This window comes from Micropterus dolomieu, linkage group LG09 (assembly GCF_021292245.1).
Source record: "Micropterus dolomieu isolate WLL.071019.BEF.003 ecotype Adirondacks linkage group LG09, ASM2129224v1, whole genome shotgun sequence".
In the NCBI taxonomy this organism is placed as follows: Eukaryota; Metazoa; Chordata; class Actinopteri; order Centrarchiformes; family Centrarchidae; genus Micropterus; species Micropterus dolomieu.
Genome location: NC_060158.1, coordinates 11,979,142 through 11,994,675, shown reverse-complemented (window position 1 = coordinate 11,994,675; position 15,534 = coordinate 11,979,142). Strand labels below are relative to the sequence as shown.

General features: G+C 39.5%; 1 protein-coding gene across 1 annotated transcript in view; it reads left to right on the top strand.

Moving 5' to 3' along the window:
* The window catches only part of cpeb4b (cytoplasmic polyadenylation element binding protein 4b), a 32,472-nt gene extending 17,472 nt beyond the window's left edge, over positions 1–15,000 (top strand). The window contains exons 4-10 of the mRNA XM_046058221.1: positions 327–377; positions 6,239–6,409; positions 6,637–6,726; positions 7,186–7,304; positions 7,478–7,592; positions 8,658–8,839; positions 10,302–15,000. Coding sequence (XP_045914177.1) covers positions 327–377; positions 6,239–6,409; positions 6,637–6,726; positions 7,186–7,304; positions 7,478–7,592; positions 8,658–8,839; positions 10,302–10,529 — 956 coding nt within the window. The 3' untranslated portion in view covers positions 10,530–15,000. The remainder of the gene's footprint in view (positions 1–326; positions 378–6,238; positions 6,410–6,636; positions 6,727–7,185; positions 7,305–7,477; positions 7,593–8,657; positions 8,840–10,301) is intronic.
* Positions 15,001–15,534: the final 534 nt, after the last annotated feature.

Below are 15,534 nucleotides of genomic sequence, written 5' to 3'. Positions count from 1 at the left end.
AAATTTAAAAAATGTCCAAATTCATCACATAGATACAAAAACATGAGAAAATAAGGTCCAGGTTGAAAAAGTTACCCTTTAAACAATGATCACTTCATCCATTTTCTGGAGAAATTCCTGTAGTAGTTTCCTTTTCTTCATTCCTACTGAAACAGAGATATTTGTTTAAAATAATCCATCATAGCATAAAACATCAGCCTGATATATTCAGCCTTAATCCATTTGTGGACAGACTGACACAGAGGTTAACTTCTGGATTTCTTTTCATGATTTTAAAACTCTTTCTCACCGTGTTAAATATCTCTGTTCTGTGTCTCCCTGTGCAGGTCGCCTGGGATTCCCCCATCCAGGAGGGGACAACCCTCTGCCCCTCAATGGTATGTAAAGGACCTACACCGGTTTTTAAGGGCCCACTAACGTAAAAAATACAGAATAAAATCATAAGGAGTTTGTGTGCAATATTTAATTGAAACTTATTTTATCAAATTAAATCTAAAAATGTTCTTTAAAAACAATTTGATTAAATGCCAAGCCGTTATTCATTTTATGAGGACATCACTTTTTAAATGTTGTTGTCCTTGGATCTAAATTAAAATCGCTCATTAATAGGAAAATATGCGCCCACCTGGCAGGCTAAACAAAAAGTATGATTCATCCAATTTTAGTGTCACTTGCATAAAGATTTAACAAAGAAAAACTTGAGTTCTGCTGGTGGAGATAGTTGGTTAGTGTGAGATTAACCTTGAGTGTTTGTTTGTGTCGAGTGACTTTGAAGCCTCGTGTGCCCTTGCTCGCCCGGGATTGAATCCAACCAAAACATTTTGTGTCTCTCCTCATTGCCACACTGCTGTGTAAACATGAAATAAAATTTCTACACCTGCCCTCCTTAACTGGAGTTTTAACCAACAAGCATTTCTCTTGATGACCTCTCGCCTAGTCCCTAAAATAAACAGATGGATGAAGAGGGGAGAGAAAGAGGATGAATGGACAGAGAGAGGACGTAGTGGGTTTTGACACCAGGAAAAAAATGGATGGATTGAAGAATCGTATGAGACAGAAATGGCCTTGATGAGACAAGCTGTGTGTATGTGTGGCTAATACCAAAACACTGTTGTTGACTGTCTTTCTGAGTATAGGGTTTTATGTTTGTGGAGTCGATTTGAGGTTGTTTAGGTGTTTTGCTTTTGTTTGATACATATAGTAGCGATAGAGAAACAGACAAGAAATAGATGTGGGGTGACCTGCAACAAAAATCCTCCTGCTGGATTCAAACCAGGGATGTTGCGGTTATGTGCTATGTTAGTACTTGACATTTGTTTTTGTGTTATTCTTTGTACTGGTTTGTTCATTCATTTACTGCTGCGACATGCACATTTTCACCAGAGATAAATAAAGAATGTATCTGTCTGTTTCTCTCTGTCTGTTAGAGCTGGGTATTGTTCAAATATTTTCGATATCGATATGATACCTCGACTTCGATACCGGTTCCTGAACGATACTTTTTTCGATACCAATTTTATTCTCAACAAATGGAGAACCATTGTTGTTTGTATAAAGTAACTTAATTATCACATTATTATCATTAATAGTTTATTTTAATAATTGTTCCTTTGAAAAATGCTACTGCTTTTCAAAACCAAGACATATTTTCAATGTAACATAGGCCTATATTGTGTTTTTGTTGTTTTTATTCGTCTTTCTTTAGTCTTTATAATGTAATTTCATTGTTTATTCATTATATATTTTTTTATTGTTTATATGTGAATTTGTGCTCTGGCAACATTGCAACCTAAACATTTATGGCAATAGGCCTGAGAGAAAGAGAGAGAAATCTCTCATCTCATCTCATGGAAACAAGTTTCTGCCACTACATATCCAAGTTTCCTCCTCACTAGAGGAAGAGGTGGCCAGGCAACAACTATCACAATAGAAAGCAAACTCAGCCGCGCGTGTCTTTAATCCCCTGCAGCAAAGTTGCACACATCAGCCCAAGGATCGGTACGTGATCACATCACTATCACACGGAAGCGCTTTAGCCGGCTGCACATACAGGTCCGTGTGTAGCGGTGGCGTCACTTAATGATCCTTCAGAAATACTTGGGAAAACGTAGCGTGTGTAGAAGCTACCGCGCTACTCGGTCAATAAAAGAGCTTTGATTTGATGCAGAAAACAGTGACACTACCATCAATCTACTGAGAAATGTAGTTAAACTAGTAACTAGTAAGTACTTGTGGCGACGCTACTGCTCAACACTGCTTGTATGGTGGTCATGTTGAAGCAAGCTCGGTGGCAATAGAGTGCTGAGACGATGACTGCTCTGTCTTCTTGCAGCAAAGACGGAGCAACTTTCTGCTCCTAAGTTTATTCCATGCACAGTCAAGGGCTTCACCTGGTTTGACGTGTCGCTGCTCTTATTGCAAATATTGCATCGCGCGCTGTTGCATCAAGCCACACTTGATTTTCTCCACGTCTTTTACATCCACGAGCCACGTCTCTGTGCGTAACCGGCATGAACTAGTGTTTACATCACCACAGCCAATTACAATCACTTTTAGATGTGGGCACATCAAGAATGCTGCATGCTTATTGGCTCATTGGCGTTAACAAGAACCTTTAGGTATCGAACTTTGGTACCGAAAGACAAGGCATTTTTTGATACTCAGTGGTATTGAGGCAATTCGGTCGGTACCTAAAAAGTATTGAACTCGATACCCAGCCCTACTGTTTGTATCGTATTATGTTTATGTAGGAGTATAGTATATAGTGTAGTATGTAGACTATGTATATTTATGTAGTAGTATATCTGTCTATGTGTTGTATCTATCAGAAAGCCTGCCATGACACCCCTGATTTCAGGGTCTTTGATGAAAATGTGAGACTCTTTTTTTTGTAGTTTAACTTTTTTTTTTTTACTCTTAACTATATAAAAAAATACTATGACGGTTGAATAAAATCCGGCCAAATCCCTTTTACGTGCTAAAGTTTGTGCAACAGCAGTTTCATATTGAGCTACCTCTCCCTTGTCCTTGCGCACCTTCATTCCCTTTATCTTGTGTAATTGTGTTGTTGTAGCTTTTGCCTCCTGGTCTTGGGCCAGGAGAGGCCAGTAGTTTCTTCACAAGATCGCTGGGTCACATGGCAAGATCACATGGTCAGGAGCCTTGTCAAGCCCTGAGACAGATGGTGCCAGCAGATAGGCAGGATTCATAGGTTGCACACCAGCTCTGTCTTTCTCTCGCTCTCTTTCTCTTTTTGTGTCATAAGCATACACAGATTGTGTTCCTCATTCTCTTGATCTGTCTCTCGCTGACTCTCATTTTCTCTCACCCTGCACAGCTTTGTCAGCTTGTTTCTCCATCTCTTCCAATCTATTACTCACTCACTCACTCACTCACTCACTCACTCACTCACTCACTCACACTCTCTCACACACACACACACACTTTTTTGTAGCACTCTCCGCTCTCTTTCAATCTGCTTTCCTGTTTTTCTCCCTCTCTCTTTCTAGCTCTTGTTGACCCCCCCCCCCCCCCCCCCCTGGGTTGGAAAGTCCACTGAGGGAGTTGAGGATTATTGCTTGTGTGTCGTCTGAACACTTCATCTTCATCCCGCGTATGTTCTTGTAGTTTTAGGTGGCCCAATGCTTCAGTCTCTCCTGCATCCGCGTGTGAATTCATTTCCCGGTGAGCGCGTTAGGTGGAATGACTAAAAAGAGCATGTTCTTGTGTACAGACTGTGCCACGATGAACTGTGAAGGGGTTATTTTACGTTCACAAAATGCAAATGACTGGTCATGATTCACATCCTACCATCAGCCCATGTGCCCTTGGGATATATTCATATCTTTTTAACAGAATGATTTCAAATGTGAAGTATCGCTCTGTAAAGCAGCATCCCGTTGTCGTTGATTTTATTTGTGCTCTTAAGTTGAATGCTCTCTGGTTTCAGGACATGCTATGGTGGTTAAAAACATTGTTTCCATCGATGTACCTCCTGTGGTTGCCATGGTCACATGGCTACCGTGGAAAAGTTAAACAGTTATCAACATCGCCAACAGAGAGAGATAGCTGCGCACCTCTCCCCCCCCCTCCCCTTGGTGTCTCTGCTGCCTCCTTTGACCGCAGGGCTGCTATTTATTGTGTTTAGACCAGAAACAATGGAGGTTGCAACAGTAGCCACTCGCTGTCGTCGATGCGTTTAGTTTAAAGGTATAAAGCTGACTGTAAGAGAGAAAAACACATATTGTGAAATGGCTGACCATATCCAAAAAAAACATACTGTCACTGCCCTGTTGTCACTTCTGCCAGTTGTATTTGGTTTATGGTGGAAGAAAGTTTCGCTCCTCCCCATTGTTGTTAGCCATACAGTGCTTCCTCTGGACTGATATCAGCAACAGGAACAAACAAACTATCTAACAAAACCACTGCCACAGAGAAAGTTTGGATTATATAGATACACTTGATAAATTTCCGTCTTGTGTTCTTGCCAGTGAGACTGTAATGAATCTGCTGTTGGTATCAGGGTTGTGATTTGATCTTGTTCAAATCTAATGCAGATGTGAGTGCTGCTTGACCTTGATGGAGCATTTAATGCTGTGTGGACTCATCTTGGTTCATTGTTTACTTATCACTATCCCTGATTACCTCTGATCTGCCTCAAGGTTCAATCCTTGGACAATTTCTTTCCCTTTCCTTTCGCTTCTGTATGACTCTTCTCTTGTCTAATTGTAAGGCAGGGCCTCTCTCTTCGCTCTTCATGCATATATAATACGCAGTAATGTTTTTCAGTCCAAGCTAACTGAACTGGATAGGTTGTGCAATTGTTTAGCCAGTGTACACAGACCTTTCAAATGTAGAATTTCCTTTATACAACTTTAACTTTATAGTCTAATATTGATAAGTAGAATGCTGACAGTTCCACAGGCTGAACAAACAAGTGCATGACAATGGAACATTACTGTCATGAACCACCTGACACTTTTATTGGTACATTGTATTATGCATCTGTATCACCCACCTCTTTGATTTGTCCTTATTCCACATGCAGCCAGGAATTATAGCAGGAGACGAGGTAAAATATAATCCTGGATATATTATGTCACTTTTCCAGCATTAAGTTAACTCTGCAGGTCTCAATATTTTGACTGGTGTTAATCTGTGCTGTTATGATTGTATTTGTTACGGGGCGTTGGTTGTTGAAGGAATGCTCTCTAAAGTTTTGAATGAATCTGCGCTTTGTATCCGTGACATGTTTGTCTGCATGGTTTTCCAAGTGTTGAGCCTTGTTATGAGCCTGTGGAGTGATCTTGCGCATCTTTCCTTTTTAGTGTGTGTTTCTCTCGTCGTGCTTGACTCTGCTTGCTTTTTTTTCTCATTTTGACACACGCACCTTGCAAGATTGTTAAGACACACAACAGTTGTCAGTGTCACATTTAGCCGAAAGTTAATGAGGCAGAGAGATACACAAGAGTTTAGTATGTGATTTACACACACTGCAACAGAAGCACAGCCACATGGCCAGACACACACACACACGCGCGCTCACACACACACGCGCGCGCGCTCACACTCACAGCAGATACTGTAAGCTCAGGCTAACTCCCTTGCATAAATCTTTATAAAGCAGCTCAGGGCAGGTTATATGGGAGCAAGGATAGGCTAGGGAGGGTTTAACCTCTACAACACGCGCACACACATACACATACAGTCCACTGTTAAACTGTTCAGACTTTCTCACTGAGAGGACGACGTGTTTGTTTGAGAGAACTTTCATGCATGTTCAGCTGAGACTATTTATTTGTACTTTCAAACTTGATCATGTGTATATTTGTTTCTCAGTTATAAAATGATTTTTTTGTTAACCGCGATTCCCTACTAACCTTTGTATGCTGTATGTGTTACCCTTTGCTCCTACTTTTCCTTCAGACGGATGCATATCTGCAGATGTTAAAGTGGTCTAGAAATACCTGCAACATTTCTTTCTCACCAAATGTTATTAAATCCACTCAGTACAAAAGCAAATAGAAATATGTTTTAGTGCATACCTAGTAATGTGCATGACGTGCTACTAGCGCAACTAAATGACGTGGTAAGTGTTGTTAGATCAACAAAGAAAAACTAAATGAAATACTTCTTCCCCTTCCGCCCAGCGCCAGGTGGATTACAGAAAGCTGTGAAAAGTGATTAAAAACTCTCAAGAAATGAGCTGTCTTCTTTGTTTTCTTTCTTTCTTTCTTAGGCCACTCCTCTCTCTTCCCCATGGAGGATGGTTTCCCTGACGATGAGCGTGGCGATCAGGGTCTCGCGGGCCTTGGCTCTCCACACTGCTTTCCACACCAGAACGGAGATCGCGTCGAACGCTACTCACGCAAGGTCTTCGTGGGAGGACTGCCCCCGGACATAGATGAAGGTAAAGTGGTCACATTAATGTCATAAGGGCCATTTCAGTTATAACTTGGAAGGAAAGGTGTACCATAAGACAGAAAGTTCAACCTGCAGCTTAACCGCCTTACTGAACGCTAAAGATACCTTGCAGTGAAATCTGTGGCATTTCCTGTAGATCTTCTTCAGGCCTTCTTTTAAAAAAAAAAACATCTGGACTGTCAATGAGCATGCGTTCTGTCTGCTTATTTTCAGATGAGATAACAGCCAGTTTCCGGCGTTTTGGACACCTGTTTGTGGACTGGCCTCACAAAGCGGAAAGCAAATCCTATTTTCCCCCCAAAGGTGCGTCAAATTGTCATCACGGCTTCTTTATTCTCTGCTGTATTGTAATTGTTTGTTATTTTTTTTGTTTTTTTTTACATTTATCATTACCAATTCCTGATCCAGTTAATTAATACAAAATAGGGGTTTAAGTTATTACGCCGGCGTCTCTGTCTTTCTGCGTGAGATAAAGGGTTGTATGTGTTTTGGTAACTGATTTTAGTATTATTCCTAGCCACAGCATTGTGTGTCAGCCTTGTGTCTGTGCTGTCTGGCTATGCCTTAAATTTAAGCTATTATGTGAAGCATTTTGCTACCGTCTCTGGACTGTTTGTCTGTTTTCTCTGTCTGTTTGTAAAGGCTTATGCCCTCCTGCTGTGAATGCAGAATGTCGTGATAATCGTACTAAATTCCAACACGACTCTTTGTCAGTACCTCGCGTCCCCGGCAGCACGAGTAACCCTGCTGTGTTTTGTGTAGGCTACGCGTTCCTGCTGTTCCAGGATGAGAGCTCAGTGCAGGCTCTGATCGATGCCTGCATCGAAGAGGACGGCAAGCTGTACCTCTGTGTCTCCAGCCCTACCATCAAAGACAAGCCGGTAAGTGTTAACACACGAAACGCACCCATCTGCTCACATCTCTTGCTATTTCCACTGAACTCAGTGAAGCCTGTGTTTATGACTTCCGCTTGACTTTACAAACACCTTGTTTTAAACTATACTTAGGTTTCAACTCTTGGAATAAATTGCGCTGTTTGTTTTGTGCGCCACAGGTCCAGATCCGCCCCTGGAACCTGAATGACAGTGATTTTGTGATGGATGGATCTCAGCCTCTGGACCCAAGGAAAACCATCTTTGTTGGAGGTGTCCCTCGTCCGCTCCGTGCCGGTATTCTTCTTTTTTTTTATCTGTATCTTTTTTATACAAGTCCCTTTTACCACCAGGTGAATTAACAACAAATGAGCGTTTACAATCACAACACTTATATTTTAACATATATTGTGCATACTGGTTGAACCCTGTGTGTTTGTTATTGGCTCTTTCCCATATTTACTGTCATTTATCAAAGGCTTTTAAAATGTTCCCAGTATAGTACATTTTTGTGTTCCTCTGCATTGTATCCTTTTGCATGTGCTTATACTTTAAGTTACAAATAAGCAACACTAAGTAGCCTTCCTTCACTTCTCATGTTTAATTTCTTCCCCATGGTTGAAGTGCCAGCTAAGCAAAATTCTCCTCTCTGTAAGACACTGCAATGCGATCAGCTTTGTGTTTATAATAAACATCAGAGCAGCTAGAGAGGGTAGAGATAAAAGAGGCACTGTGCCGGTGAAATCGGCTTTGACCTACGTCGCTGGTCCTATGAGAAAGGGCTCTCTCTGAGGCACGCAGTGCTGTGTAGAATATTAAATTCCTTTTTTATCCTGATAGCAATGTTATGTGTGCTGCTTGTTCATGTGTTCTGCACCACTGGTAGCTGTGTTTTAGACTTCAGTGCTGTGGTTGTGGGAATGACCAAGGTCATGAGTCCTTGCACCATATTAAATCATTTTGACCCTGTGTAATAATTTGGGTCTAAATTTACTTTTTTCCACAAATTTATCATCTACATATTTAAAAAGAAAAACTGCCATTTGAGTTTTGCAGGTTTATCTCCCCCTAATTTGCACATTTGATCACTGCTGTTAAGAAAAACACAATAAAACTGTTGGGATTTTTAGCAGCCTGACTCTCATATTTGCCCGATCAAACTATACTGAACTTTAATCCATCTGTGTTATCAGCTTTAAGCTCTCAGATCAGCAACCCTCATCCACTTGGTGTGCCGTGTGTGTTCACATATTAAGCCTCTGTGTGTGTGTGTGTGTGTGTGTGTGTGTGTGTGTGTGTGTGAGAGAGATAGTGTTCATGTCTCTTTGCTTCCGTGCCTCAAACCTGTTTTGTGCTATGCAGTGGAGCTGGCCATGATCATGGACCGCCTGTATGGCGGAGTTTGCTACGCTGGCATCGACACAGACCCTGAGCTGAAGTACCCCAAGGGAGCGGGGCGGGTCGCCTTCTCTAATCAGCAGAGCTACATTGCTGCTATCAGTGCTCGCTTTGTACAGCTGCAGCATGGAGAAATCGATAAACGGGTGAGTGGAAAGAAAAGAGAGCTCAGTGTTTTTCTGTATCCCCTCTCGGCCCCCCTCTTTTCTTCATTTGTCTCCCCGCACCTCACTTCCTGTTCTCTTTCTCTCAAACTCTCTTCGCCTTTGCCCCATTTCTGAGTTGTGCTAGAAGAATCTGTTTAGGAGGGGAAAAATGCAGCACTAGATACAGAATGTGTCTGAATTAGTAGAGTAGAGTAGTAGAGAGTCATAATTGTTAATTCATTATAGAAGATCAGAGCATGTAGCAATACTTGTTTCAACTCCCAACCAAAATGTCAGGAGCACAGAACAGTATCAAAAAGACTGTTGTAAGATTGAGATCATATCCAAAATAACAAAACTTAATTAATGTGTCTTTCTTAGTATTTATTTTGTACAGTACAGGGTAGGTTGGATGAGCATACATGCTTATTTATAGCAGTGCCTTGTTAGCAGTCACAGTGAGAAGTAAATAGTTGTTAGTAGAACAGAATAATAAAATGCGGATTGAATTAAAATAGTTAAACGCAGGTGAGGGGTGGTTATATAGGACAGTCTCACAGTGTTCAGTCGTGTGATGTGTTTACCACTCTCGAGCTAAGGCTATCAGTGACTTACCTGCTGTTGTCAGCAGCCGAGGAATTACAGTAACGTATCTTACAGTGCCTAATTGGCTCAAATGTTATTCACAAGATGGCATGAGCTGAAGTCCAACAGAAATATCTAGTGAGGAAGCAACATCACAATATAAAATACTGGAATTATAGTACGCTGCTTTCTTATTTGCATAATTGGTGTGCAAATTTTGCAGACGGGATGCAGTTGTGACATTCATTTGCTAATAGCACAATCCCTCATCACTGAGCAGTTGGAAAAGCAAGTAAATGTTGTACTGCATGGCCTGGAAAGAGAGTGTGAAATCCACAAATTTCAACATTAGGAGCCAGTCACATGCAGTTCTTCATCTAGCAGCTGACTGTGGCGGGTTTTTCCACTCCTCTCTGCAATATTTAAAACTAAACTGCTGATAAAAATGATAAAAATTGTCTTCTTTTGTGGGCAAAAGTTTTTAATTTCCTGTTGACTGCTTCACAATAAGAGCCACCCTGTGTTTTGCAAGTTGAAATCTTTAAATGTGAACAATCGGCAGAAACTTAATACAGCTCTGATACAGCATTAGGGGAGTGAACAGTAAAGACACTGATATCAATGAGAAAAAATTAAAAACAGCAACACTAAAAGAGAAGAGGGTTTATTCAAAATCTAAAGGATTATAATTTTACAGAACCATACCAATAGTATATTTGTTACATCAACAACATTTTCAACTTTCCAGGAAGCCGTCTGTTTCATTTCCTGCTAATCTGCTGATAAACATCTGGCAGAGAAAGTAGAAAGTATACACAAACAGATATCTAAATGATACAAACATAATACAAATTCAAATGATCTCGATTGATTACAGGTGGAAGTGAAGCCATACGTGCTGGATGACCAGCTGTGCGATGAGTGCCAGGGAACTCGTTGCGGTGGGAAGTTTGCGCCGTTCTTCTGCGCCAACGTCACCTGTCTACAGTATTACTGCGAGTACTGCTGGGCGGCCATCCACTCGCGCGCCGGACGAGAGTTTCACAAACCCCTGGTGAAGGAGGGGGGCGACCGACCCCGTCACATCTCCTTCCGCTGGAACTGAGCGGCCGACAAGAGAGGGAGAGGCAACAGGGGAGCAGGAGGGCAGGTAGTGCAGGAGTCGCAAATCATTGTACAAATAAATGCACTTTTCTGTTGCTGGTTCCTTTTTGCTCTAATTTCACTGAACCTTTTTCCTCATTTTTATTAAGTTAATATATATCTATATTTTGAAGATAGAAAAGAAAAACTGGAATTATATCCAAATATGTCCAGCAAGGAAAAAGATGTGTAACATAATTTTATTTATGCGTTTGATTTTTGAAATATTTTTATGAGTTCTCAAAAAATACATATATAGGAAAGTTTGAGGTGTGATATGGTACTCTGCTATTCAATTGGCATATTTTTCTAAACAATGTATCTGATTTTAATTTTGATACAAGAGGCCCCAAAACAAATACACTTCATTTGACATTTGATTGACTTTTTTTGTAGCAGAGCTATTGCTTTTTATTTAGTATCGAGTCTCCGGAGCAAAATGCTGTTGGGACAGTATATCATCGGCTTTTTGTTTCTGAGAGGTGTGATTACGTTTTCTATTGATACAAGAGGCTCCAGAGCAAATGTGAATTGAAAAAGGTGTTGCTGAAGAAGAGTGCAATTATTTCCAATTTAAAGAGTGCAGATCCCGGTATACGAGACCCTTAGCAGTTAACCAAAGCTGAATCTCAATTAACTTTGAAGAACAGAGAGGGCCCACTGCAGAACGAAATGGATTATTTTCCCTCCCATATCAAAATGTTTGAACCTCTCTTTTTTTTATGATTTCCCAGATCATACAAATATTTTGATGTTACTTGAAAACCACAACAAAATTTTTAGCAACACATATTTGATCTCCATTTTGACATGCAAAAACTAATACCTCAAACTCAGCTGCTAATGTGCCGAATACAGTTTAAAAAAAAAAAAAGAAAGAAAGCAAGCAAGAAAGAAAACATCATCACCCGCTGGTGTTCTCCTTTCCTTAGAACGATAATCAAAGGGAAGTGATGCAACAGGCAGAGTGTGATGTGACTGGCACAGTTTTGTACTCACTTGCTTCATCACCTCCTTATTTTTGTAATCAAACCCAGGGTTGTGCTAGGGACAGAGCAGAGCAACGTACAATATACAGCGTATTAGGGGAATGTATGGCGTAGAGGCTACAGGAGAGACAGACAGGCTTACTGGCAAAGAGCTAAAGTTCAGCCCCACTCCCCCCTCCTCATGTCTGCCTGCGGCCTCTGCTGCTACGCTAGCAGCTAACAGAGGATAGGGCCTTGTTCATGGATCCAAACCTGCTTTATGTGTCTGTACACAGTTGGGGGATCCAGGTCTTTCAGGACTGAGGTTAACGTAACTAAGAGAGAGAGAGAGAGAGAGAAGGCTGGTCAAGTGGCCACCCTTTTTATTGCAGTTTTTACGGGCCTACCACCAAACGGGGAAGCTAGCCTGTCTTTGTTCGATTTTCTTTAAAAAATGCATTTGTGCAATTCTCCCAAGTCTTTAATGAAAAAAAAAAGTTCTACTTGCATCCACGAGTCAGCTACATTTAATGAAAGAAGCAATTAAAGTTTATCTGATTTCCGAATCGTCAGCACACATTTGAGTCATGGAGGGATCTGCCCTTTCGGCGAACCCTTTATCCTTTCTCCTGCCAAGCTAATCCAACTCAGCATCCAGTGTTTTTGAAGCATAAATGAAGATAGTCTCTGCAGTGTGCTCTACTACTACACACTTGTGACCCACATGCAGTTTGCTCTTGATAACAGCCGGTTGTACCCAGTTTTGGGAGCCAAAGATGGCTGTGCGGTAGTGGGTCATACTGTAGCTCATTTCTTGTTTAGGTTTTTATTCTTGTTTTCTTTCTCATTTCTTCAAGGACGTTTTTCATATAATTTTAAAAAAAAATCTGTCACTTCTGCCCAGTTTTGCTTAACTGTCAAGCCCAGCAAACCAAAGATTGGCCTTGAGCATAATATATTTATATATATATATATTTGACAGTGCAGTCAAAACCTATTAGAACACCAGTGGAAAAACAACAGACACACACACACGCCCACACACACACTCATACACACACACACACACACACACACACACACACAAGGCCTCACACTCTCCATAGCTCAAAATGGAGGTGCACGCTGGTAGGCACTAGATCTTTTTATCTCAAATAGGTCTGCGTGTTTGAGAAAAATTCAACATAAAGTGCACATTCACACAGCAAAAGTTAAACTAACCCTCACATTCGTTTGACATTTTTAAGTTACTCAGTGGTAACCTACTAGCGGAATAAATATGTCAGGGAGTTAGTACAGAAACTTGATTATACACACTAGTGAGAAACGTATCCTCATATCGGCGTGGTGTCGCTGCACCAGTTTTGCACCCTGGACATTAGTTTTGTGGGTGTGGTGGGTGAGCATTTTAGAAGTTAAAACACTTTGTGAAGAATTTGCTGTTAAATGAGATGAAAAAAAAAGATTATTTTATACATGGCCTGCTGATTTTTGGTACAGTGTTTTCTAGCTAAATTATTTTGTCATGCACATATAAACATTTATTATGCACTACTTTTCTAAATATTTTTTCTTTTTCCAACAGTCATTTTAGGCACATTTTTCACAAATGGGGAAACTCCTTTTTGCAATACCTCAATTTTTCACATTGTGAAAGGTAGCTTTTGTACTTTTGTTACTGAGAGATCTGCATATATGGAAATGTTCATTTTAAGAAAAAAAAGTTGAGTGATTTCAATATATATTATTTTCAATTATGCTTTTTATACATTTCAGTGCTGAGGAAACTTTACAACTAAGTGCGCACTTGTGTTGATGCGACTTCAGATCTGCAGAGGAGAGACCAAAGTGTATTGCTCTCTTGGTCTTAGCTTAGCTTTTCGTACACTAGATGTTTCCAGTCAATCTGGTCAATAACAGCATGGCGAGAATAAAAAAAAAAAAACCAAGTTGTAATTTGAAATCGATGTTAATGTCTCTAAACATGGCTATACTAGTTGGAAAATGGTAACTTCTGTCTTGGTTTCCTCTCCATAGATGGAGCATAACTTATTATAAGGAGAATGCAAAATTTGGTTCACGCTTAACGCTGAATCTCGTATCACAAGAATGGATGTTTGGTGTTTAGATATTTTAATATTTGAAAAAAAAAGTATATATATATTCTTGAACTTGCCAACTAGCACCTATTGTAATCCTTAGCATGCATGACAAAAAAAGAGAAAATGACAAGTACATGAATTAGTTATTAAAAATTAATTGTTGTGGTGTGCACCAAATGTTTCTCAACTATTAAGTTGTTAAGGACACCCCAAACCCACTCTCACCTCACCCCCCTCCCCTCTCCCCACGTGTTGATCTCCTCGCTTCCCCATTCGCAGACCTCTGCAGGATGCACATAAGAGAAAGAGAGAGAGATTAGACGAGAAACAAGACAGAAACAAACTTTTAAATCGATTTGGCAGTGCAGGACTTTGAGCATCTTTATAGAACACTGTTTAAAAGACTTGAGAACTCATCCCCGCTGTCTGTCGAGGTGATCTTCTATAGACCTATCTGGAGGAAGGGGAGCTTAAAGACTTGAATGTGGTAAATGTTGCAAGTTAACTTCAAGTTGTTATGTGCAATACTTCTTTTGAACCTTTTTCCAGATAAAGACTCTTTGCAATGTAATTCTTTAATGCCATTTTTAATTGCAGACATTTAATTAAAGAAGATGTTAATATGTTTTTCACAGTCATTTTCTACTGTTATTGTAATCCTTTTCATGCTGGTGTTTGTAAAAAAGAAAAGAAATCAAACTATTTGTACTAATATAAATAATTGAAGTTATTTTTAAAACATTAAAGGTTTTGTGCTCATTTGCTTATTTTGTTTATTTTAAGCTACTGTGATTGATTGCATTGTAATTATTAGGTCAACAATGTATTTAGCTGTTTATTGGTATATTTTTAATTGGAATGTATAATTGATTTTTATAATTTTGATCAGATTTTTGTTATATTTTTGAGGTGAAGCTTTTAATATGTTAAAGTGTCTAGTTTTTACTAATTGCTATATTGTGCTCCACAATATATGGTTCACATTTTCTGAAGGAAAATAAATATTTAAATATTTGTCTGTTAATGATGTTACTTAATGGCAAGATTTCAATAGTTTTTAACTGTGTATGGGAAGGTTGTTGTATTTATTAATAGCATTTTTTTACTTAAGATATCACCTTAATTTTTATTGTCATTTCACTTTATAAGTTCCTATTTTTGTATTTTCCTTTCTAATTAAGTTATGTAATACGGATATGTCCATATTTCTAGGAGTTGGTCTGTAGAAGTGCTAGTGAAACGAAAAAGATAAAATCTAATGTTATTTAATTGTTTGCAGCCAACTATTTATAACAGTATGCATAATTTTTAAATATTTGTAATGTGAAATGTTGAATGAAATAAATCTTAACTGTGATGAAAATATGTGCTTGGTGTGCTTATTTATGTTAAGTCTTGGATATTTAAAGCTGTTATGGGATAGTCTTACTAACTACCAGATGACCCTGCTCTATTTATCAACATGTGTATGAGCAACATTTTCAATGTTGTCATGCTTTGAAGTGGAGTAGTCAAATATACATGTTTGGCCTTTAAAAGCACAAGTAGAGCAGGTTACCATTAGAGCCTCCAACTGTAACTGCTTGTTTAAAACTGTCTTTGATGCAGATGTTTGATAACTTAACGGCAGGCTAAGAAATGGTGTTTCACTGCTTTGTACCTTTGACCATACAGCGATGATGCCATGATGTACTGACCGCACTCAGCAGTACACTATACATCACTGCAGCGCTACAAGAAGTTAAACCACTGAAGGTCGGCAAAACTAAGATTTTCAGCTGGTGAAGTTGCTCTTTAACACTAAATACAATTTTTTGAGACAATTTATTATACCATCAGTTAGAAAGTTGTTGAGAGTCAGCTAAGCTAGATCTGAGGAGGTGATTTTTGTTATGTT